This window comes from Netta rufina, assembly GCF_964035555.1.
Source record: "Netta rufina genome assembly, chromosome: 5".
Taxonomy (NCBI): domain Eukaryota; kingdom Metazoa; phylum Chordata; class Aves; order Anseriformes; family Anatidae; genus Netta; species Netta rufina.
Window position 1 is genome coordinate 11,797,598 of NC_140128.1, and position 24,007 is coordinate 11,821,604.

Below are 24,007 nucleotides of genomic sequence, written 5' to 3' on the forward strand. Positions count from 1 at the left end.
CACACATTTTGGGGGGGCACACCGCGGCAGGGCGCAGCCGGGGGGGGCGCGGGGGGCGTCGGTCAGGGGCTGGCGGAGCCGGGGGGGGGGGGGGGGCCGGGGACACACCCAGGGGGAGGTGACCCCCGGAGGTCGCCCCCCAGCCTCCGCCACGCCCGGGGGGAGGCTCCGGGCCTCGGCGGTCCGGCCCCCCCCACCGCGGAGGACGGGCGAGCGCTGCCGGGGCCGGGGGGTGAGTGCGGAGTCCCGGGAGCATCCGAGCCGGGCCTGAGCCCGAACCGAGCCGTGCCGGGCCGGGCAGAGCCGGGCAGAGCCGTGCCGAAGCGGGGCGGAGCCGCGGCGGTGCCATCCCCGGAGGGATGCGGGAGGGCGCCGCGGAGCCGAGCCGGGCAGGGCCGGGAGATGGGGCGCGGGGCCGGGCCGGGCCGGGGAGGGGCTCAGGAGGATCGGGGGGCGCAGGTTTTGGGGATGGGGAGCCGGGGAGGGGGGGGAACTGGGGGGCTGCGGGGTGCTTGTGGCGGTGCCGGGGGGGCTGCGGGGCTGATCGGGCGTGGGGAGCCCCCCGCTGCCACCCCAGGGCCCCGTAGGGTGCTTGGGGATGGGGGAGATCTGGGGGGCCGTGGGGCAGCGCCCCGCATCCCAGCCCCACAGCAGCCTCTGGAGAAGCCACGCCTGCCCCCTCGGGGACCCTTCTCCGCAGCGTGCCCCCTGCCCCCCGCCCCCCGGGGGAGTAATTTGCCTTCATCCACATTAATCATTAAAAGGAGCTGTCCTGGAGGAGCTGCAGCCAGGCCAGACCCGGCCTCCCGCATCCCTTGCTGCTGTGGGGGGCGTCCCCACCTGCCTCATGTCACAGCCGGAGGTGGCACGGGGTGACAGAGGGGACATCACCCCCACACTGACAATGACCTGGTCACCCCATGTTTTTTTTTGGGGTGTCCTGTGCTGACACGCCAGCACCAGGCAGGCCACGTCCCCTTCTGTGCCATGCTGGGACCGGTGGCCGCGGCCACCCTGTGCCACCCCTGCCCCAGCCCCAGCCCCACAAAGTCCCCGTGGGGTGGCTGGAGGCAGCGCAGCTCCGGGGACACATCCGTCGCCATCTGGCCACGGGGCCTGGGTTAATCTTTAGCCGCTCTGCCCATCTCCGTCCAGCGGTAATGAAGCCTCATTAGCAGCCATTACGCGGGGCCGCAGGACAGCTGAGCCAGCGCCGGGGACAGCGTGGGGACACGGTGACACCGAGGGACAGGGTGGGTGCTGAGCGGAGGGGGGGTGCGGAGCACACAGGCCAGGGGATGGGAGCCTGGTGCTCGTGGCAGCCGGCTGGTGACACTGGTGACAGCGGTGGGACCGGGTTGTTGTGGGTATGGTGGGCCCCAAACAGGGGGACGGGGTCCCCGAGATGTGACGGTGTCCCCAGAGGACGTGCTGGGATCCCTCAGGGGGAGCTTGATGGGGTTCCTGGGGGTGTGCCAGCTTTCCAGGGCAGTGACAGGGGGTTCCCAGCAGGGTCCCGGTGTCCCCAGGGGCTGTGATTGGGGTTCCCCAGGCACCCAAGGGTGTGGCAGAGCCCCTACAAGTGGTGCCAGCGTCCCTAGGAGGGTGTGTCAGCATCCCTGAGGGGGTGCCAGCGCGCCTGTCACGGTGCCATTGTCCCCAGGGGGTGTGACAGCTTCCCAGGGGCTGTGCCAGTGTCCCTACAGTTCGTGCCAGGGTGCCTACCAGCGTGCCAGGCCCCCGGGGCAGGGTGTGCGTGTCATTGTCCCCAGGTGCTCAGCAGCATGCCAATGTCCCCGGGGGCTGTGCCAGGCCCCCAGGGGAGGTGGCAGCTCCCTGGGACTGGGTGCTGCGGGGAGATAAGGAGAGGGGGGTGGCGGAGGGGGGGCGGTGCTGCGGAGAGGCAACCAGCGCCTATCGGTGCCGGCAGCCCCGGGGGGCCCACGGGTGCCCCCGTCAGATTACGGCGGGTGCGCGCGGGGCGGCCGTGCGTGCGCAGCGGGGTCCGGCCCCGGGTCCAAACTCCGCGGCAGTGGCACGAGGTCCGGCCGCAGGCAGGTGGGTGTGCGGGGGCACGCGTGCGCACGGGGGGGTGCCGGTGCACGGGGTGGGTACCGGGGGACAAGGGGCAATTTGGCCACGTGCCCTGCGGGGTGCTGCCCACCCCACATCCCCGTCGGGGTGCCACCACGCCGGGCTGTGACCCCCCCGTTTGTCACCTGCAGGCGCAGCGGGAGCCCCGTGCCCAGCAGCATGGCGGGAGGGGGCGCGGGGCGGGCCAAGCGGCTGGGCACGCTGCTCTCGGGGCTGCTGGAGTGCGGGGCCTTCTGCGGCATCATCTTCGGCTGGGCCTCCCTCGTCTACGTCCTCAAGGACCTGGAGTACTTCGGGGAGCTGTGCCAGGCCTCGCCCAGCCCCAGCCCCAGCCCCAACAGGACGCTGCTGCACGGTACGGCCCCGGGGACATCGTCCCCATCCCTCCTGGTCCCCTGGCCCCATATCCACTCCCTGCGTGTCCTGCTTGCTCGTTGTCCCTCTGCCTCGTGTCCCCAGTGTCTGGTGCCCCGTGTTCCTGCGGTCCTCATCCCTACATCCCCATTGTCACGGTGCCAGGGGACGCCAGCTTCCCCAGTGCCCCGTGTCCCTGCTGTCCTGGTGCACCACGTCCCTGCCCGCTGTCCCCCTGCCTGCTGCCCTGGGTGCTGCTTCTCCTGTCCCCACGCCCTTGTCCCCGCCGTGCCGGTGCCCACGTCCCCGCTGTCCCCGTGTCCCCGCTGCCTTGCAGACTGCAGCAGGCAGGACGAGCAGTTCTCCCTCGTCTTCACCATCGGCTCCTTCATGAACAACTTCATGACGCTGCCCATGGGCTACGTCTTTGACCGCTTCGGCACCGCCGTGGCCCGCCTCATTGCCATGTGAGTGGCTGCGTCGGGGGGCAGGGACATGGCACCCATGGGTGCCCCGGGACCGGGGGCTCGTTAGCAGGGTGCTGGCGCCGGGGAGGCGTGAGGGGGGCGTTATCGGGACTGGGGCGGTTATCGGGGAGCCCAGGCAGGGTGGGGCTGGCAGGGCCCTGCCTGCACGGGGGAGGCGCGGGTGGCAGCCCCAGGACACCGGGACAGCCACCAAATGTCTCTGGCGTGTCCCATGTTGCCCACAGTCCCGGGACACCCCCAGACCCGCAGATGTCCCCCTCGATGTCCCCAGAGCATGCCTGCTTTGTCCCCATGTCCCCCAGCCCTGCAGGTGTCCCGTGAGGCAGTGGCGGGGCGCCCAGGAGACATCGGGGTGCCGGGTGCCACGCGGGCACAGGGCTGCCAGCCCTCCCCCGGTGCCCTGTGCCCACTTTGTCCCCGCTGTCCCCACGTTTCAGCTCCCTCTACACCGGCGGGACCCTGCTGGTTGCCTTCTCCACGCGAGGTGAGACCCCGCGGTGGCCGGGTGCCGCTGCCCCCGTGGGGGCTGGGGGGCCACCCGTGTCTCCGAGCCCCGCTGACACCGGTGTCCCCAGATCTGGCCGTGCTGCTCTTCCCGGCCATGTCCATGCTGTCGGTGGGCGGGATCCTCCTCATCCTCACCAACATGCAGGTGAGCTTTGGGACACCCGGGGCACCCCGCCTGGTGCTGGGGACGCCGGTGTCATGGGGGGGGGGTCTCTCCGCCAGGTGGGCAACCTCTTCGGGAAGTACCGCTCCATCGTTATCACCCTCTACAACGGGGCCTTCGACTCCTCCTCTGCCATCTTCCTCATCATAAAGGTGGGCGCGGGGCGCTGCTGGGAGAACGGGGCACGGCTGGGGCACAGCCACGGCCACGGGGACAGCTGGGACGCAGCTGGGGACACAGCCGGGGCGGTGACAGCGTGTGCGTGTCCCCAGGTGCTGTACGAGCGCGGGCTGCCCCTGCAGGCCATGTTCTTCTTCATGGCAGCCTGCAGCGCCTGGCACCTGCTGCGCACCCTCTTCCTCATGCCCCGCACGCGCATCCCCTACCCGCTGCCCCCAGCCTACAACTACGGGTAAGGAGGTCCTGTGGCGTCCCGACGGGGGGGGTGAATCCCGTCCCCGGGTGGGGCTGTGCCGTTCTGGTGGCACTGCCTGTCCTGGGGGTGCTTGGGGGTGCCCATCCCGTGGCGGAGGTGGCGCTGCGGGTGGGGTGACGGGGTGAGCGTTCCTGCAGGCTGCAGTGCCCGGGGCGGTCGCAGTCCTACCGCACCTACGAGGAGAAGCGCCCGCCGGGGGGTGAGGGCCCCGAGGAGGTGCCCCTGGAGCCCAGCGCCCCAAAAGGTGACGGGGGAACCGGGGGGGCAGGGGGCGTCTGCGGGGGTGGGCAGGGCCATGGTTGGGACTGAGCACGCTGGGGGTGGCGAGGCCGAATGATATGCATATCATATGCAGATGAAGGGGGCGTGGCTTAGGGTTGGGCATGGTCAAGCATGTGATGGGGTGTGGCCACAAGGGCATCAGTAGGGGGTCCTCAATGGCCATTGGGCCAAATGGGGGTGGGTGTGGCCATTTGGGAGGTGTGTCCCGATGGGTGGGCGTGTCCTCGGAGGGCGTGGTCTATAAATATGGGCTTTGTGACTATGATCATGGGATGTGTGTGATTACGGGGTTGGTGCCCGTGCAGGCGGCGCGGCGCCGGTGCCCTTCCGCCCCTGCGTGCTGTCGTGGCTCTTCTTCTGGCACGTGGTGTGGCTCTCGGTCATGCAGCTGCGCCACTACCTCTTCATCGGCACCCTCAACCCGCTGCTCGACCACCTGGCCCGCGGCGACGACAGCCTGGGTAGGGCACGGCGGCCGCGCCGGGGGTCCCGGTGACCCCGGGGGAGCTGGGCACCGCGGCCCCCTCGCTGACCCTGCCTCCCCACAGTGAGCACCTACACCAACGCCTTCGCCTTCACCCAGCTCTGCGGGGTGCTCTGCGCCCCCTGGAACGGCCTCATCCTCGACCGGCACAAGCGGGGCAAGGCGCACCACCCGGAGGGTAACCGCCCCCGTCCCCGCGCCCCCACCCTGGGGACTCGGCACAGCGGATGTCCCTGCTGTGCCCGTGTGGCTGGGGGGGCCACCGTGCCGGTGCCCTGGCCCCTGTGCTCCTTGGGGACACGTCCCCAGCGTGCCCTGACCTTGCCGTGCCCGCAGGAGCCCGGGGGGCGCTGGCCGACCTGCAGGCGTCGGTGCTGTCGCTGGTGGTGACGGTGACGCAGTGCGTGCTGTTCTCCGTCTGCGCGGCCGTGCCCGTGCTGCCCGTGCAGCTGGCCACCTTCGTGCTCCAGGTGATCAGCCGCTCCTTCCTCTACGGGGGCAACGCCGCCTTCCTGGCCATCGCGTGAGTCCTGCGCCCCGGGAGAGTGCCGGTGCCAGGGGACAGGGGTGGTGGCGAGGGACGCGGCACTGGGGACAGGGTGGAGGGGGCAGAAAATGGTGTGGGGGCGGTAGTGACGTGCGGGGTGTCCCCGCAGGTTCCCCCCGCAGCACTTCGGGAAGCTGTACGGGCTGGCCATGGCGCTGTCGGCGCTGGTGGCCCTGCTGCAGTACCCCTGCATCGCCCTGGTGAACGGCGTGCTCAATGGGGACCCCTTCTACGTGAGTGCTCGCCGCAGCCCCTGGGGGTCCTACAGCCCGTGGGGGGCTGCCCCGGGGGGGTATAGGGCTCCTGTTCTACAGAGGGGGGGTGGTAAGGGTCAGTGGATGGGTGGAGGTCCTGGTCTGGGGCTGGGGGGTTTCCTGCCCCAAGGGGGGATGGAGGAACTGGCCTATGGTGAGAGGGAGGTCCCAGCACATTGTAGGGTGGGGCTCATGCCCTATGGTGGGATGGAGGGCTCGGAGTAAGTCTGGATGGGGGTGCTGCCCCATGAAGGGTTGGGAAGTCCTGCAGCATGGTAAAATGGGCTGTGGGGTGCTGCCTCTGGCACACGCAGCCTCGGGGCGGCCAAGGAGCTGGAGCAGAGGCTCCTTGCCCGGGTGGGGTCACCCCTGCCCCGTATGCCCAACGCCCCTCGCCCCGCACAGGTGAATGTGGGGCTCATTGCCGTGGTGCTGGTGGCCTACGTCAGCCCCGTGGTGGTGGCCCGTGAGTGCCGGCGGCGTGCCAAGGACCTGGAGGCTGTCAGCAGCCCCCTGGATGCCCCCCCCAGCGCCGAGACCCCTGCCCAGACACCGCACTGAGCCCCACAGCCGGCACCCAGCGCCCGCCGCAGCCATTTTCTACTGGACTTTGGGGGAGGGATGGACCTGTGCCAGGGGGCACAGTGGGAGATGGGGGGGTGTTTTGGGGGGGAATAAATATTAACAACCACTGTGTGCTGCTCCCTGTGGTATCCCCAGTGGCTGCTGTGGGTTTGGGACACCCTCCGCCTCACGGGGCTGGGGGAACAGCCCCTCCACGTCCCCAAAAACACATGGACACGCAGTGCCAGGACTCTCGTTTATTGGGACAGCGCCCTCAGTACTCGCAGATGAAGGGCAGCCTCACCCGGCACCTCGTGCTCCTCCAGCGCCCATCTGGGGACAGGAGCTGGGGTCAGGCCGCGCACCCTGCAGCCCCCCCAGCCCCCCCGTGCTCCCCCCCCACGCACACCCGGGTTCAGCCCCACAGCCCCCTACCATCTCCTGCCACAACACCCCCCGGCATCCTCCCGTTCCCCCAGCCCAGCGCTTCTCAGGGCCCCGGCTCCCAGCACAGCCCCCCCAAGCCCCCCGAGCCCCCCGAGCCCCCCGGGCACTGACTTGCGGTGCAGAGGGTGGTGCAGAAGCGCCCCGTGAGCAGGGGGTAGCCGTGCAGCCAGAAGGCGAAGTTCCAGCCGCTGCGGTCAGACCAGTGGCAGAACACGCTGCCGCCCTGCAGGGTCACCGGCGTCACCCTGGGGGACACCCCTGGGGACACCCCTGGGGACACCCCCGGGGACACCCTGGGGACACCCCTGGGGACACCCACAGGGCCAAGATGTCCAGGGGTACTGGGGTGGGGGCTGCTGGGATGGAGAACGGGACTGGGACCCCGCGACGGGGGGTCCCGGTGCGGACACGTGCCCGCGGCCCCTTACCACGGGCCGGGTGATGGCCCCGATCCAGATGCGCCGGTTGTTGATGCGGGCGCGAGCCCTGCACTGCAGCAGGACGTTGGTGCGGTAGCTGTGGATGGAGGCCAGGCGGCCGCGGTAGCAGCGGGAGCACACGCGCTGTGGGGGGACGGCGCCGGTTACGGGGCCGCGCCAGGGCCGGGCGGCAGCGGGACCCCCGGCGCGGTCCCCCAGCCCTGCCCACCTGCGCGGTGTGGAAGTTCTGGCAGCGCCGCACGATGATGTAGCGGAAGGTGCGGGCGCTCTGCGGCTCCGTGATGTTCAGCGCCTCCGTCTCGGCCTCCAGCGGGCACTCCTCGGCCTCGGCCTCGGCCTCCAGCTCCGGCTCTGGCTCCAGCTCCAGGTCCGGCTCCTCCACCTTGGCCACCTCGGAGGGGCCGGCGGCTGGGGACGGTGCTGGGCGTCACTGCGGTGTCCCCGCGGCACCCTCGGGCGTCCCTGCGGCTCCCCGGGGACACTCACCCAGGTGGCGGGCAGAGGCCGTGCCCAGCAGGGCCAGGGCGAGGAGCAGGCAGGGCCGCATGGTGCTGGGGGCTGCGGGGACACGGAGGGCCTGGGGGGACCCCCTTGGCCTGGGGCCGTCTGGCCCCGGGGGACGGCCCCAGAGACCGGGGGCCCTCGGCTGCCACGGTGCCACCCCACAAACCCAGTGCCCAGCGCCACCCCCATGACCCCAATCCCCAGTGCCACCCCCACAGCCCCAGTCCAAGTGCCACCCCGTGTCCCTCGCCACCCCCAGCATCCCCAACACCACCCCGTCCCTCGCCCCCAGCCCTTTGTCCCTCTGACACCCCCATGGTCCTGGCCCCCACTACCCTTGGGGACACCCCATTCCCGTGTCCCCATGCCCCTGCTGCCACCCCTTACCCCTCAGCCCCCCCATAACCTCCCAATTCCCTCAGCCCCACTGCCCCCCTGTCCCTGCTTCCCCACTGCCACCCCTGGCCCCGTGTTCCCCATGCCCCCACGTCCCCCCACCACTTCCATGGGGCACTGCAGAGCCCCGGTGCCTGCCCCAGGGCTGCAGCCCCCAGCCCCAGCCCGTTGCTCAGGGCTGCAGCCCCCCCTCGCCATCCCCATCCCCGTCCCCGCTCCTCACCTGGGGGCTGGGGGAGCTCTGCCCGCCGCGGCCCTTATAGGGGTGCCGGGGCCACGTGTCCCCCGCAGCCTTGCGCCACCCCGGCCCGGCCCCAAGCCACCAACCGCCAGCGGCTCTGCCCAGAGGGGACACTGGGGGGGACCGGGGGGGGCCGCGGACACGTTGGCCGCTTGCCCGAGGCCGCTTCCTCCCCCGGTGGCCGCGGGGCCCCGCAGTGGCCGGTGCCAGCCGTTGGCCGCAGGACCACCACCCTCCGGGGCACCCCGAGCCCCCTGCCCACGGGGTCCCCGCTCAGAGCCAGCGTGTTCCCAAGGGAAGGTCCTGCTGCACACACTCGGTCTCCTTTTGGGACACGGTCGCCCACCCAGCTGGTGCAGTGTTTCTGGATCCCAGCAAGGCTTTCCCTACGTTTCTCGAGCATCCTGCTGGACAAAATGCCCCGCGGGCAGCTGGGCACAGCGCAGTGCAGGGTGGGCAGCTGCCTGGCGGGTGGGCTAAAGGGGCTCACATCTGGTGGCCGGTCACCAGTGGGGTTCCCCGGGGCTCCATTTTAGGGCCTCTTCTCTTCAGCGTTTTCCTGAATGACTGGGGTTGCTCAGCCCAGAGCAGAGCAGGCCGAGGGGAGGCCTCATGGCGGCCTGCAGCTCCCTCACGAGGGGAGCGGAGGGGCAGGCGCTGAGCTCTGCTCTCTGGGGACAGCGACAGGACCCGAGGGGATGGCATGGAGCTGGGACAGGGGAGGGTCAGGCTGGGGGTTAGGGAAAGATGCTGCACCCAGAGGTGGTCGGGCACTGGGACAGGCTCCCCAGGGCAGTGGGCACAGCACTGAGCCTGACAGAGTTGTAGAAGCTTTTGAACAAAGCTCTCAGAGTCAGGGTCTGGTTTTTGGGTGCTCTTTTGAGGAACCAGGGGTTGGTCTCAATGCTCCTTGTGTCACCCTTCCAGCTCAGGGTGCTCTAAGTGTCCTGCCGTGCCCCTGGGGGGGAACATCCCCAGGCACCACAACGCGCTGGGGCCCACCCAGCTGGAGAGGGGCTCTGCAGAAGGACCTGGGCGTCCTGGTGGGCACAAGATGTCCGTGAGCCAGCACGTGCCCTTGCTGCTAAGGCAGCTGCTGCTGTCCTGGGCAGTGTTAGGCAATGCTGGGGGACAGGGTGCTGCTGATGGGGGGACCCCAGGGTGGCAGGGGAGTTTGGCCCCATGCCCAAGGCCACTTCCCCTCCCTGCGGACACGGGGCCCCAAAGCTGCTGGTGCGGGCTGTTGGCCCCAACGGCCATCAGCCTCTGGGCAGCCCTGTGAGCGTTACACCACCACCTATTGCCTGCCGCCATCCCCCGATACCACTGCCCCGTCCCCTGCAACCCAGACACCACCAGCAGCAGCCTGTCCCCTGCCACCATCACTGTCACGGGGTGAAGGGCCATCACGGCACGGCCAGGGAGAAAACACTGCCTGCTTGTTCTTCCTGGTCAGACAGCAAGAGGCAGAGCCTGACTGCAGTGTGTATATCCCAGCCTTCTCTTTAATGCTCTGGGTGCAGACCCTTTCCCTAACCCCCAGCCTGACCCTCCCCTGTCCCAGCTCCATGCCGTTCCCTCGGGTCCTGTCGCTGTCCCCAGAGAGCAGAGCTCAGCGCCTGCCCCTCCGCTCCCCTCGTGAGGGAGCTGCAGGCCGCCATGAGGCCTCCCCTCAGCCTGCTCTGCTCGGGGCTGAGCAACCCCAGTCATTGAGGAAAACGCTGAAGAGAAGTGGCCCTAAAATGGAGCCCCGGGGAACCCCACTGGTGACCGGCCACCAGATGTGAGCCCCCTTAGCCCACCCGCCAGGCAGCTGCCCACCCTGCACTGCGCTGTGCCCAGCTGCCCGCGGGGCATTTTGTCCAGCAGGATGCTCGAGAAACGTAGGGAAAGCCTTGCCGGGATCCAGAAACACTGCACCAGCTGGGTGGGCGACCGTGTCCCAAAAGGAGACCGAGTGTGTGCAGCAGGACCTTCCCTTGGGAACACGCTGGCTCTGAGCGGGGACCCCGTGGGCAGGGGGCTCGGGGTGCCCCGGAGGGTGGTGGTCCTGCGGCCAACGGCTGGCACCGGCCACTGCGGGGCCCCGCGGCCACCGGGGGAGGAAGCGGCCTCGGGCAAGCGGCCAACGTGTCCGCGGCCCCCCCCGGTCCCCCCCAGTGTCCCCTCTGGGCAGAGCCGCTGGCGGTTGGTGGCTTGGGGCCGGGCCGGGGTGGCGCAAGGCTGCGGGGGACACGTGGCCCCGGCACCCCTATAAGGGCCGCGGCGGGCAGAGCTCCCCCAGCCCCCAGGTGAGGAGCGGGGACGGGGACGGGGACGGGGACGGCGAGGGGGGGCTGCAGCCCTGAGCAACGGGCTGGGGCTGGGGGCTGCAGCCCTGGGGCAGGCATGGGGGCTCTGCAGTGCCCCATGGAGGTGGCGGGGGGACGTGGGGGCACGGGGAACACGGGGCCGGGGGTGGTAGGGACAGGGGGGCAGCAGGGCATGAGAGAATTGGGAGGTTATGGGGGGGCTGAGGGGTAAGGGGCGGCAGCAGGGGCATGGGGACATGGGAATGGGGTGTCCCCAGGGGTAGTGGGGGCCAGGACCATGGGGGGTGTCAGAGGGACAAAGGGCTGGGGGCGAGGGACGGGGTGGTGTTGGGGATGCTGGGGGTCGTGAGGGACACGGGGTGGTGCTGGGGACTGGGGCTGTGGGGGTGGCACTGGGGATCGGGGTCATGGGGGTGGCTCTGGGCACTGGGTTTATGGGGTGGCACCGTGGCTGGCCGAGGGTCCCCGGTCTCTGGGGCCGTCCCCCGGGGCCAGACGGCCCCAGGCCAAGGGGGTCCCCCCAGGCCCTCCGTGTCCCCGCAGCCCCCAGCACCATGCGGCCCTGCCTGCTCCTCGCCCTGGCCCTGCTGGGCACGGCCTCTGCCCGCCACCTGGGTGAGTGTCCCCGGGGAGCCGCAGGGACGCCCGAGGGTGCCGCGGGGACACCGCAGTGACGCCCAGCACCGTCCCCAGCCGCCGGCCCCTCCGAGGTGGCCAAGGTGGAGGAGCCGGACCTGGAGCTGGAGCCAGAGCCGGAGCTGGAGGCCGAGGCCGAGGCCGAGGAGTGCCCGCTGGAGGCCGAGACGGAGGCGCTGAACATCACGGAGCCGCAGAGCGCCCGCACCTTCCGCTACATCATCGTGCGGCGCTGCCAGAACTTCCACACCGCGCAGGTGGGCAGGGCTGGGGGACCGCGCCGGGGGTCCCGCTGCCGCCCGGCCCTGGCGCGGCCCCGTAACCGGCGCCGTCCCCCCACAGCGCGTGTGCTCCCGCTGCTACCGCGGCCGCCTGGCCTCCATCCACAGCTACCGCACCAACGTCCTGCTGCAGTGCAGGGCTCGCGCCCGCATCAACAACCGGCGCATCTGGATCGGGGCCATCACCCGGCCCGTGGTAAGGGGCCGCGGGCACGTGTCCGCACCGGGACCCCCGTCGCGGGGTCCCAGTCCCGTTCTCCATCCCAGCAGCCCCCACCCCAGTACCCCTGGACATCTTGGCCCTGTGGGTGTCCCCAGGGGTGTCCCCAGGGTGTCCCCGGGGGTGTCCCCAGGGGTGTCCCCAGGGGTGTCCCCCAGGGTGACGCCGGTGACCCTGCAGGGCGGCAGCGTGTTCTGCCACTGGTCTGACCGCAGCGGCTGGAACTTCGCCTTCTGGCTGCACGGCTACCCCCTGCTCACGGGGCGCTTCTGCACCACCCTCTGCACCGCAAGTCAGTGCCCGGGGGGCTCGGGGGGCTTGGGGGGGCTGTGCTGGGAGCCGGGGCCCTGAGAAGCGCTGGGCTGGGGGGACGGGAGGATGCCGGGGGGTGTTGTGGCAGGAGATGGTAGGGGGCTGTGGGGCTGAACCCGGGTGTGCGTGGGGGGGAGCACAGGGGGGCTGGGGGGCTGCTGGGTGCGGGGCCTGACCCCAGCTCCTGTCCCCAGATGGGCGCTGGAGGAGCACGAGGTGCCGGGTGAGGCTGCCCTTCATCTGCGAGTACTGAGGGCGCTGTCCCAATAAACGAGAGTCCTGGAGCTGTCGCCCGGATGCCCCCCGGCTCAGTGCCCCGCTGGGCACCCCCTGCCCGCCCCGCAGCACGGGCTGCACCCACAGCCCAGCTCCCAGTAAAGCCTCAGCTGCTGGCACCGCTGCTCTTGCCTGGCCTCTGTGTTCAGGGGGGACACCGGGTGGCTCTGGTGTAGGGCCGTGGGTGGGGGGTCCCAGGCTGTGGTGGGGACAGAGAGCAGAGCCGGGTGTTGGGAACGAGGTCCCTCTGTGACCTGCAGTGGGCACAGGTCCCCTCCCTGTGGGGGCACCCGGCCACGGCCACCCCGGTTCGGCAGCACTGCTCTGACAGCCCCGTCCTCTCACCCCATAGCCCCTGCAGCCGACTCATGGCCCCCTCGCTCTCCCCCCACAGAGGGAACAGACAGGGGGCTGTGTGACGGAGGTTTATTGGGGTCAGGGGGCTCTGCATCCCCTCGGCTGCTCCTGGACCAGTCCCCAGCACCACCCCGTGTCCCTCGCCACCCCCACAGCCCCAGCACCACCCCTGTCCCTCACCCCCAGCCCTTGGCCCCTCTGACACCCCCATGGCCCTGGCTCCCACCACCTGGGGACACCCCATTCCCCGTGTCCCCATGCCCCCGCTGCCACCCGTTACCCCTCAGCCCCCCCACGACCCCACAATTCCCTTGTGCCCTGCTGCCACCCCTGTGGCCACCCCGGCCCCATGCCCCCACACCCCCCCTGCCATTTCCATGGGGCACTGCAGAGCCCCCGTGCCTGCCTCAGGGCTGCAGCCCCCCCTTGCTGTCCCTGTCCCCATCCCCACTCCTCACCTGGGGGCTGGGGTCCTGCCGTGCCCCTTATAGGATTGCCTGTGCCATGTGCGCCCCACAGCCCCTCCATGCCCCGTGTCCCCGTGCGTCCCCCCGTCCCTGTCCCGTTGGCAGCATGGGGAAGGGGTTGGTGCCGTGGCGCGGGGCTGGGGGGCTCTGGAGGGGAGGGAGAGGGGGAATTGATTGCAAAGGGGGGGCTGCCCCACGGCACCCAGGGCTAGAGGCCGAGCGAGGAGGTGCCCGAGTCGGTGGACTGCTTCTCCCGGCCCTGGTCCCCCATGGCCCTGGGGGCACCCGCCGTGGGGCTGCTGGGGGCGGGGGGCACGCTGGCCTCTGGCACCTGGGGGGCAGGGCACAGGCACCTCATCAGCCCCTGTGGCACCCGGGGGGCTCTGCGTGTAACCCCCAGCCCCACGCCCCCACCCTTTTAGGGCCTGCCCCCCCAGCACGGCCCCAGCCCCCGAAATGTCCCGGCCTGGCCGCTCACCTCCTCGAACTTGCGGGCCTTGTAGTGCTCAGCGCCCTTCAGGAAGTTGAGCAGGATGATATCGCACAGCACCGTGCCCTACGGGGCGGCACCGTTGGGGCTGGGGGCTGCCCGGGGGGGTCCCCACAACGCTGTAGGGCATCGGTGTGCCCCCCGCCCCGGGCTGACTCACCACGCCGATAGAGGTGAAGGCGGCCACGGTGTTGATGAGCGTGGGGACGATGCCGAATTTCCCAGCCTGCGGGGAGCCAGCGTGGTGTGAGCGTGCGGGGTTGGCCCTACAGCCCCTATAGGTCCGCGGGGCGCCGCACCCCATACGTACGTTGCCGTACACCAGGACATCGAAGCGGATGCCGAAGGCCTTGGTGAGGGTGCGCAGCTCGGTGCCGTTGTGCCCGCGGTAGTAGTGGGCGTGCCTGCGGGGAACGCGGCCCCATGGCCCCATGGCACCCTGCTGTCCCCAGCCCGCTGTCCCCACGCCGGGCGGTGACCCGGCCCTACCTGAAGTTGTACCCGGGGGAGCTGGGGCTGTGCCGGGTGACGCCGTCCAGGCGGGTGAAGGAGTAGCGGGGCAGGCACAGCTCCCACGAGCGGTCCAGGTCGCACACCCAGCCGATCTTGATGCCCAGCACCCCCCCCTGCCCAGCCGGGAGGGCGAGATGCACCCTGTGCCCCTCATCCCCCTGTCCCCACAGCCCCATTTTCCCGTGTCGCACACCCCCCAGCCCTAAACCCACGTGTCCCACGCTGCCACGTCCCCACACGCCATGCCCCACGCTCCCGTGCCCCTATATTCCACACCCCCACGTCCCCACATTCCAGCACCCATGCGCTCCACTCCCCTCGCTGCTGCGTCCCCGTGTCCCCACGCCCCCCGCGCCCCCTGTGAGCGTGTCCCCGTGCCCCCCCCGTGTCCCCCTGGCTCACGGTGGTGGCCAGGGCAGCGAAGTCCTGCCCGGCGAAGCGCGCCACGTCGCCCAGCCGCAGGATGGGGCAGAGCGGCTGCCGCTCGGGGTGGAAGCGGCAGCGCCGCAGCTCCTCCGCGCTGGCCTGGGGGGGCAGATTGGCCCTGGGGGGGGACAGGGGACAAAAGGGGACGTGGCAGGGGACACACAGGGCCGTGAGGTGCCAGCAGGGGATACCCCGTCCCCTGTCCCTGCGGTGCCGCTCACTTCTCGAAGCCGAAGAGCGGGAAGCGGACGCTGTTCTTGATGAAGAGGGTGAAGTTCTCGGCCTCCAGCATCACCGGGCTGCGGGGCGAGGAGCCGGGGGGGTGCCTGAAGGGGAGGGGGCCGCAGACCCGCTGCCCCCCTCCCCTGTTTTATTCCCCCCCGCCCCCAGGACTCACACGCTGACGGTGTCCACCTCGGGCGGGCACCAGCCGCGGATCTCGCAGGTGCGCAGGGTGTCGTTGTAGGGCACGCAGCGCCCCGTCAGCACCCCTGGGAGCAGTGGTCAGCACCGGGGGGGGCTCATCCCGTAGGATTTTTGGGGATACCCCCCCCAAAATAACCCCCAAACTCACCGCTGCCTGTGGTGAGGCTCTTCCCCCGGCAGTCGCGGTCCGTGGCGCAGCGGTAGGTGGCTTCGCTCTGCGGGGTGGGGGGATAATTTGGGATTTTTGGGGGGGCACACACACATGCACACACACACTGGTGCCCCCCGTGTCCCCCCCGGCCCCTTACCTCGGGGCAGACGCCCTGCGCCTGGTTCTCCGTCAGGATCTGCCTGGTGACCACCACGAACACCGAGGTGCCCTGGGGCGAGGGGGACGGGGTGGGGGTCACCACCACCCCACAGCGTTTTGGGGAGGTTGTGGGGTTATTTGGGGCAGGACTGCCCGCGGGGAGGATGTGCCCGGTGTCCCGTATGGGATCGTGGGCACCACACGCAGGGACCGACCCCAAACCCCCCCTGGGGGTGCCGTTACCTGCGGGGGGGTGACGTAGTCGGCGGTGTCCAGGACGCGGTCCCCATACCGCCCCACGCCCTTGACCTTGGTGACCACGGAGGACTCGAGGGTGGTGTCCCGCACCTGGTACGCCTTCTCGTGCAGGAACACCCAGCTGCCGGCACCCCAAACCCCACGGGGGTGAGCGGGGGGAGCGGCAGGGACCCCCCCCCACGCCCCCACCACAGCCACTTGTGTGTGCGCCCCCCCTGCTCCTCCCCGTGCCACCCCTTAGGGTCACGGGCGCCCGCTGGCACCCGACTGTGGCACCTCGTGTCCCCGAGGACCTGGGGGAGGCGAGGGGGGTCCCGGGGGGGTGTGTGGGGGTGTGGGGGGGTCGGGGGGGGGTCTCACCCGATGAAGTAGGAGAGGATGAGGAGCTGCACGGCGCGGTTGACGGCGCCCACCACCCAGCTCTTCACCACCACCGACTTGGGGGTCTCGTAGGCGAAGAAGTCGGAGAGGCAGGAGGGCTGGGGGCGCGGGGGGGGCATGGGGGGCCGGGGGGGGGCTGCTGGGGGGCTGCCGGGGATCTGCCGGGGATCTGGCGGGGATCTGGTGGGGATCTGGTGAGGGGCTGGCAGGGTGCTGGGCAGCTGGGGTGGTGCAGAGGCGGGGGGGGGGCGGGGGAGGGAGGGGGAGGGCGTGGGCGTGGGGAGGGAGGGGGAGGGAAGGGGCAGGGGGTGGGGGGGAGATGGGGGGGGTGGGGGTGTGTGGGGGGGGTATGGGGGGGGTGGGGGGAGATGGGGGGGTGCAGGGGGCAGGGAGAGGTTTTGGGGGGCGCAGAGGGGACAGCAAGGGGCTGGGCAGAAGGATGGGGGCTCGGGGGGGTGGGGCAGGGCTGGGGGGCCCCCTGTGTGGGGTGGCCTTTGTGTGGGGTGAGCCTTGTGTGGGGTGCCCCTAGTTTGGGGTGCCCCTTGTATAGGGTGCCCTTTGTTTGGGGTCCCCTTTGTTTGGGGTGACCCTTATATAGGGTGACCCTTATTTGGGGTGCTCCTTGTTTGGGGCACCCCTTGGTGCCTCTTCTTTGGGGTTCCTGTTTGGGGTGTCCTCGTAGGGCTTTGGGGTGCCCCTTATATGGGATGCCCCTTGTATAGGGTGCCCTTTTGTTTGGGGGTCCCCTTTGTTTGAGGTGACCCTTATATAGGGTGCCCCTTATTTGGGGTGCCCCTTGTTTGGGGTGCTCCTTGTATAGGGTGCCCCTTTGTTTGGGGTCCCCTTTGTTTGGGGTGACCCTTATATAGGGTGCCCCTTGTTTGGGGTGCCCCTTGTATAGTGTGAGCCCTGTTTGGGGTCCCCTTTGTTTGGGGCGCCCCTTGGTGCCTCTTCTTTGGGGTTCCCTGTTTGGGGTGTCCTCGTAGGGCTTTGGGGGTGCCCCTTGTTTGTGGTGCCCCTTGTTTGGGGTCCCCCTTTTTTGGGGTCCCCCATTTATGGGGCGTCCATGCAGGGCTTCGGGACACCCCATACACCTTTTGGGCCCCCTCCGGCCTTTAGGGGTCCCCCCCGTGCCCCCCATCCCTTTTTGGGGGCGCTGCGCCCCCCGCTGCCCTCAGGCTTCCCCCCCCCCGCATCTCTATGATCCCCGCGGGGCCCCCCCGGATTATTTTTTGGGGGGGGGGGGGGGGTGCCGCTCTAGTCCTCCACGGCGCGGCGCCCTCTCTATGGCGGAAGCGGGGGCGGGTTCCGGCGGGGGGGGGGGAAGAGGAGGAGGAGGAGGAGGAGGAGGAGGAAGGCCGGGGGGGGAGGTGCGTGTTGCGCAGGCGGGAAAAGTGGCGGCGGTGCGGGGGGGGGGGCGGATTTTTTGGGGGGGGGGGACCCCCAAGGGTGGGGGGTGAGGTTTAATTTTGGGGGAGGGGGGGGAGGTTTTGGGGTGGGGGCGGGATTTTTTTTGGGGGGGGGCGTTTTTTGGGGTGGGGGGCGGGTTTATGGGGCCGGGGGGGGTGGGGTAAGGGGGTGGTGGATGGGGGGGGGCCCCCCGGGGGGCAGCACCCCGCTGGGGTGTGGGGGGGAGCTGGGAGGGGGGTTGTAGGGCCGTGGGGGGGGATATGGGGTTGTAGGGGGAGAGATAGGGCCGTATGGGGCCACGGGGGGGCCGTATGGGGCCACAGGGGCTGTATGGGGTTGTGGGGGGCTGTATGGGGCCATGAGGGTGCTGTAGGGCCACGGGGGGGCTGTATGGGGCCACAGGGGGGTGTGTGGGGACATGGGGGTGCTGTATGGGGCCACGGGGTGCTGTAGGGCCACGTGGTGCCGCCGGGGCGCCTCCTCCTCGCTGTGCTCACCCCTGTGGTTTCTCCCCCCCCAGCAGCTCCTCAGTGCTCAGCGTCCCCGCGCCAGGGCATGCCGGCCCCCCCCGGGGGGGATCTGAGCAGAGCCTGGCCTGGGCCCCCTCCTCCTCCCCCCAAAAAGCCCCCGGGGCCGCCGCCGGCTCCCCCCGGCCCCATTGGCCATGGCCGACACGCTGGAGTTCAACGAGATCTACCAGGAGGTGAAGGGCTCTATGGTGAGCAGCGGGGGGGGGCCCATCCCACCCCAATCCCACCCCAATCCCACCCTGTCCATCCCGCCTGGGGGTGTTTTGGGCCACCCAAACCCCAAACGAGGGTGGTCAGGGGCGTGTGGAGAACAAAACCTGCCGGGATTTGGGGAGGTCGCCCCGTGGGGGGGCTCCGTGCCCGGCGGGGCAGCCCCCGGGGGTGTCGGGGGGGAGCCTGACGCCCGCTGCCCCCCCAGAACGACGGCCGGCTGCGGCTGAGCCGCCAGGGCGTGATCTTCAAGAACAGCAAGACGGGGAAGGTGGACAACATCCAGGCCTCGGAGCTGGCCGAGGGCGTGTGGCGCCGCGTGGCCCTCGGCCACGGCCTCAAGCTGCTCACCAAGAACGGCCATGTCTACAAATACGATGGGTTCCGGGAATCGGTGAGCCCCCGGCGCTGTTTGCTCCCATCCTTCCTCCTCTGTGTGTCCGGGCATCGCCCTACAACGCCCCCTTCCCCCCCAGCGAGAGCTGACCCCCGTTTTTCTCCCCGTTTGCCTCGTTTCCGGGGGCTCTGTCCCCTGTGGGGGCTCCGGACGGTGCCCGCGGGGCTCTCTGACAGCGTTCCCTGTTGGCAGGAGTTCGACAAGCTGTCGGATTTCTTCAAGGCCCACTATCGCCTGGAGCTGGCGGAGAAGGACCTGTGCGTGAAGGGCTGGAACTGGGGCACGGTGAGGTTCGGAGGTGAGTCGCGGTAATTGGGGCAGGGGCTGCCTCCAGGCGGTGGGGCCGGGGGGGTCCCGTCCCACCCCGTGCTTGTTCCTGCAGCTCCCAGCTTCAGGGGGCTCCTCCGGGCAGCTGTCCCCTTCCTAGCCCTGGTTTTGGGCATCCTCCATCCCAGGAGAGCAGGAGATGTCCATACAAGTCCCAAATTCTCTGGGGGAAGGTTTTATAGGCAGAGGATGCGCAGCGTGAAGGAGAAGCCTGCATGGGAGCTGTGTCTGGCAGAGGGGGGCTGCTGGGTGCTCCTCCCTGCTCTGAGAGCGGGCAAAATGGGAAAAAAAACATCCCTCCTTTTTATCTCTGGTCAATGCCATCCTCCGGAGCCCCAGCTGGGAGGAGAAAGCCTGGAGATGGTGGTGGAAAGCGTGGAAATGCGAAGGGGAGAGGCACTGCTGGGTCTGGGAGGAGAGCGGCCTCGCGGGGTGGGCCTCGGGTTCTCACCCCCCGGCCCCGTGCAGGGCAGCTCCTCTCCTTCGACATCGGGGAGCAGCCGGTGTTCGAGATCCCCCTCAGCAACGTCTCGCAGTGCACCACGGGCAAGAACGAGGTGACGCTGGAGTTCCACCAGAACGACGACGCCGAGGTCTCGCTCATGGAGGTGCGCTTCTACGTGCCCCCCACCCAGGAGGACGGCGTGGACCCCGTGGAGGTGAGCCGGGGGCTGGGGGATGGAGGGGGCACCCCGGGGGTCTCCGGGTGCCCAGATCCGTGCCCGAGGCTCCCTTTTCCTCGCAGGCCTTCGCGCAGAACGTCCTGTCCAAGGCGGACGTGATCCAGGCCACGGGCGATGCCATCTGCATCTTCCGGGAGCTGCAGTGCCTGACGCCCCGCGGGCGCTACGACATCCGCATCTACCCCACCTTCCTGCACCTGCACGGCAAGACCTTCGACTACAAGATCCCCTACACCACCGTGCTGCGCCTCTTCCTGCTGCCACACAAGGACCAGCGGCAGATGTTCTTCGTGGTGAGGAGGGAGGGGCAGGGCCGGTGGGTCCTCCCTCGGGGAAGGGCGATGGCTTTTGGGGTTTCGTGGTCCTCAGCTCCTCGTCTCCTTTCAGATCAGCCTGGATCCCCCCATAAAGCAGGGCCAGACCCGCTACCACTTCCTCATCCTGCTCTTCTCCAAGGACGAGGACATCTCGCTGACCCTCAACATGAACGAGTGAGCTCCCCTCCCTGCCCCTGGGGCCTGGCGAGGAACCCCCCGGCCCCAAATCCTCAGCCTCTCCTTTTTTCCACGCAGGGAGGAGGTGGAGAAGCGCTTCGAGGGCCGGCTGACCAAGAACATGTCCGGCTCCCTCTACGAGATGGTCAGCCGCGTCATGAAGGCGCTGGTCAACCGCAAGATCACCGTGCCTGGCAACTTCCAGGGGTGAGGGCACGCCGCGGCCTCGGGCGGGCGGGGAAATTTCGGGTGTTCGCCCCCCAGAGCGCTGCGACGTGGCCGCGTTTGCCCCCCCCCAGGCACTCGGGAGCGCAGTGCATCACCTGCTCCTACAAGGCCAGCTCGGGGCTGCTGTACCCGCTGGAGCGCGGCTTCATCTACGTGCACAAGCCGCCCGTGCACATCCGCTTCGACGAGATCTCCTTCGTCAACTTCGCCCGCGGCACCACCACCACCCGCTCCTTCGACTTCGAGATCGAGACCAAGCAGGGCACGCAGTACACCTTCAGCAGCATCGAGAGGTGGGCACGGGGCCGGCTCAGCCCCTCCTCGGCCCCTCGCGCCGGGCGGTTTCCCAAGGGCTGTCTGTGTCCCGCAGGGAGGAGTACGGGAAGCTCTTCGACTTCGTCAACGCCAAGAAGCTGAACATCAAGAACCGGGGCCTGAAGGAGGTACCCACCCACCCACCCACCGACCCGCTCCTCTGCGCCCTGCTGGCCGGGCTGGGACAGGGCCGCGGCCTTTTTCTCCAAGATTCTGCTGCTTTTTTTTTTTTTTCCTCCTCTTTTTCCCCTTTTTTTTCACCTCTCTTTTCTTTCCTTGCCCTTGTAGAGGAAAAAGGTCCGTGCGATTCCCCTTCCTCTCTCTCCTCTTCCTCCTCCTGGTGCAGGTTTCCTCTGCATGGCCGTGGTGCTCCCTGACTAAACCCAGTAACGCCAGCATGGGTTGCGAGAGGGGCCCCCTAACCCCGATAACACTCCTGGGGGACCTTGGCTGTCCCCATCCCTGGCTCCCTGACGGGGAGGGGACACGGGGGGTGTCCGTGCATGCGTGTGGGGCCTGCCCGGAGCACCCCAGCGGTTTTGGCTTCCAGAGGTGGCGTGTGTGCAGCCGTGGGGGGCGCGGGGAGCGCTCTGACTCCGTCCCTCCCGCAGGGAATGAAGCAGAGCTACGACGAGTACGCCGACTCCGACGAGGACCAGCACGATGCCTACCTGGAGAGGATGAAGGAGGAGGGCAAGATCCGCGAGGAGAACGCCAACGACAGCAGCGACGGCTCTGGGGAGGAGACGGGTGGGTGCAGGGGCTGGGGGTGCGTGAGGGGCCACCCTTGGGGGCTGTCCCCAGGCCTCTTCCCCCTCTGGTTACGTCCTGCCCTGCTCCTGGGCAGGATCTGAGCCCTGAGAGGTCCCATCCTGACCTGCCCCCCGTGCTCTCCTTCCAGATGAGTCCTTCAACCCTGTCGAAGAGGACGATGACGTGGCTGAAGAGTGAGTAGGGGCAGGGCAGGGGTCTCCAGGGCTCGCTTTTGGAAGGGATTTGTGTCGGGGCAGTGGTGGGACGGGGCTGGGGGAGCGCCAGGTCCGGGTAGGATTGTTATAAATCCCCGGCCCTGAATTCTGGGGCCGTGGGCACGCTTCTGGGCTGACCCCTGGGCTGACAGGCGCTCGGGGGCACCGCCTGCCCTGTTGGGAGGGGAGGGGTTGATCTGAGCGGCGTTGATGCCCAAAGTTTACGGGAACTCAGGAAAGCATCAGCCACGTTCGTGTAAGGGAAAACCCCCGGAGGGCTGCTGAGTGCCAGCACAACCGCTTCAGCTCGGCCTGCAGGCTGCTGGGGGCTGGGAGGATTTGGGGCAGGCCTTGCCGTGTGCTCAGGCTGTTCCCAAATCCGTGTTTCCTCGCGCAGGTTTGACAGCAACGCCTCGGCCAGCTCCTCCAGCGGCGACGGCGACAGCGACCGGGATGAGAAGAAGCCGGCCAAGAAGGCCAAGATCGTCAAGGACCGCAAGCCCCGCAAGAAGCAGGTGGAGGTGAGAGGGGGTGGCTGGAGGGGTTGCAGGGCGGGACCCGCTTCCCCTGAGCGTGGATCGCTGATCCTTTGAGGGACCCAGCTCTGAGCTGCTTGTCCAAGCCCACGCTCTGCCTCCTTTGGGCTCGTACTCACCCTGCAGATGAGGCAAGGTCGAGTGCTTGGGGTCTTGGGAGGCTCTCACGCTGGTTCTCTCCACTCCCTGCCGCCCAGAGCAAGAAGGGGAAAGACCCCAACGCCCCCAAGAGGCCCATGTCCGCCTACATGCTCTGGCTGAACGCCAACCGCGAGAAGATCAAGTCCGACCACCCCGGCATCAGCATCACGGACCTGTCCAAGAAGGCTGGGGAGCTCTGGAAAGCCATGTCCAAGGAGAAGAAAGAGGTGGGTCACTTGGAAAAAGATGCAAGGGGTGAGAATGGCTGCTCGAGGAGGGGAAGAGTGGACTCCAGGAGCCCTGCTTGGCTCTTCCTTGGCCTCAGGACCCTTGATCTCAGCAGCGGGGAGGTGTAACAGCAGTGGGGTGGGGACTGGTGGGGCTGAGCGTGGTCAGGAGAAGGCCCTGCTGACCTCGTGCGCTTGCTGCAGGAGTGGGATCGCAAGGCAGAAGATGCCAGGAGGGACTACGAGAAGGCCATGAAGGAGTACAGCGTGGGCAGCAGGTCCGAGAGCTCCAAGACGTGAGTGCGCTGAGCAGGCAGGAGGGCGGTGGCCGGGCTTCGTGCCTCTGGGATCCAGTTCTGCTGCCTTCACGGTGGCTGGGCCTCTCTCTCGGCAAGGTTAGGCTCATATCCCTTCTGCCCGTCACAGGGAGAGGTCTAAAAAGAAGAAGAAGAAGCAGGAGAAGCAGATGAAGGGGAAAGCAGAAAAGAAGGGCGCTGCCTCCAGGTCTTCGTCCTCCACCAAGTCCTCTGCCAAGAGCCTGAGCGAGAGCTTCAAGAGCAAGGAATTCGTCTCCAGCGACGAGAGCTCCTCCGCGGAGAGCAAGAAGGAGGTAGGGCCTGCAGCGGGGTGGGGGAGAGCCCAGCACCCGCAGGGTGCTCCGCTCTGCCCCCCTGACGCCCCCTTCTTGTTCCCGCAGGACTCGGAGGAGGAGGGAGGCGCCAGCCCCCCTGCCAGCTCAGAGGATTCCGCCTCGGGCTCGGATTAGCGCTGTCCCCGCTGGCTCCAGGCTGGTTCCCAGATCAGCGGGAGGACCGAGGGGCTGGGCTGCGGGGCTGCAGCGGGCGCCTGCCCCTCCTGGCCTCCGCTCAGGGGCAGGGGCAGGGGGCAGGGGCAGGGCAGGGCAGGAGGGCGCCCACCCAGCCCCGTGCCCTCAGTGCCTGGCCGGGGCGGGAGGCGGGGGCGCGGAGCCTCAGCCCCGCTCCTCACCCAGTGATGATTTTTTTTTAACCGCTCGGGTTTGGTTTGCTCTCTCTCTTTTTGTTGGTTCCGTTTTGTATCTTGGGTCCATTCGCCTTGAATAAAAAAAAAACACAAACAGCGGCCGGGGGCCTGCGTCTGGCTGTGGCGGGGGGAGGCCGGGCGCTGCGGCCTGAGGCGCGGGGAGGCCTCCGTGGGCCCCGGCCTCGCTTCCTGGCCTCGCGCCTCCGTTTCTCGGCCTCGCCTCCCAGCCTCCACCCGAGGCTCCCCGGGGAGGGCCCGAGGCCGCGTTGCAGCCGTTGCAGCCGTTATTAGCTACCGCCAAACGCCAATTTACGGGCACTGGGCGGCGCGCTGGAGGCCCTGAGGGAGGCTCGGAGGACCGCGCGGCCTCAACATGGCGCCGTGCCCCCACCCCCCTTTCCCTCCCCTCTTAGTCTCTATGGTAGCGCGTCTCTATGGTCCCGCCCCTTTGGCCCCGCCCCCCGGCGCTCCCCGCCACGCGGCGCCGGGGCCGCACCCCGCGGGGAGGAGTGGGCGTGGTCTGTGAGTGGGCGTGGCCGAGCTCATGAATATTCATCAGCGGGGGGCTCCGGGGAGGGTCGCTATGGCAACGGGAGGGGGGGGGCGCGTTGCCATGGCGACGGCCCGAGGCCTGCCCGCGTTGCCATGGCGACGGGAGCGGGGCCCGGGGGAT

At 69.3% G+C, this 24,007-nt stretch overlaps 3 protein-coding genes across 3 annotated transcripts; 2 read left to right on the forward strand and 1 right to left on the reverse strand.

Moving 5' to 3' along the window:
- Positions 1-1,957: 1,957 nt before the first annotated feature.
- On the forward strand, positions 1,958-6,212 carry SLC43A3 (solute carrier family 43 member 3). The gene is made up of 13 exons (XM_084287121.1): positions 1,958-2,058; positions 2,226-2,449; positions 2,786-2,915; positions 3,374-3,420; positions 3,512-3,588; positions 3,666-3,758; positions 3,879-4,018; positions 4,180-4,286; positions 4,630-4,785; positions 4,873-4,986; positions 5,145-5,331; positions 5,465-5,588; positions 6,015-6,212. Exons 2-13 carry the CDS (start codon positions 2,254-2,256, stop codon positions 6,168-6,170), a joined length of 1,527 nt encoding a protein of 508 aa, XP_084143247.1. The 5' UTR covers positions 1,958-2,058; positions 2,226-2,253; the 3' UTR covers positions 6,171-6,212.
- A 7,058-nt stretch (positions 6,213-13,270) lies between these two features.
- On the reverse strand, positions 13,271-15,985 carry P2RX3 (purinergic receptor P2X 3; the record flags this gene model as incomplete). Its single annotated transcript, XM_084287646.1, has 12 exons — positions 13,271-13,393; positions 13,541-13,618; positions 13,713-13,778; positions 13,863-13,956; positions 14,042-14,178; positions 14,468-14,609; positions 14,713-14,790; positions 14,889-14,982; positions 15,066-15,132; positions 15,226-15,297; positions 15,471-15,606; positions 15,846-15,985. The coding sequence occupies 12 exons, from the start codon at positions 15,983-15,985 to the stop codon at positions 13,271-13,273; spliced, it is 1,227 nt and encodes a 408-aa protein (XP_084143772.1).
- Positions 15,986-17,807: 1,822 nt separating this feature from the next.
- SSRP1 (structure specific recognition protein 1) lies at positions 17,808-23,424 on the forward strand. Its single transcript, XM_084287357.1, has 16 exons — positions 17,808-17,994; positions 18,225-18,410; positions 18,606-18,711; positions 19,209-19,399; positions 19,486-19,716; positions 19,811-19,914; positions 19,996-20,124; positions 20,217-20,438; positions 20,516-20,588; positions 21,072-21,210; positions 21,362-21,407; positions 21,826-21,949; positions 22,162-22,332; positions 22,537-22,628; positions 22,759-22,942; positions 23,030-23,424. The coding sequence occupies exons 1-16, from the start codon at positions 17,941-17,943 to the stop codon at positions 23,096-23,098; spliced, it is 2,121 nt and encodes a 706-aa protein (XP_084143483.1). The 5' UTR covers positions 17,808-17,940; the 3' UTR covers positions 23,099-23,424.
- Positions 23,425-24,007: the final 583 nt, after the last annotated feature.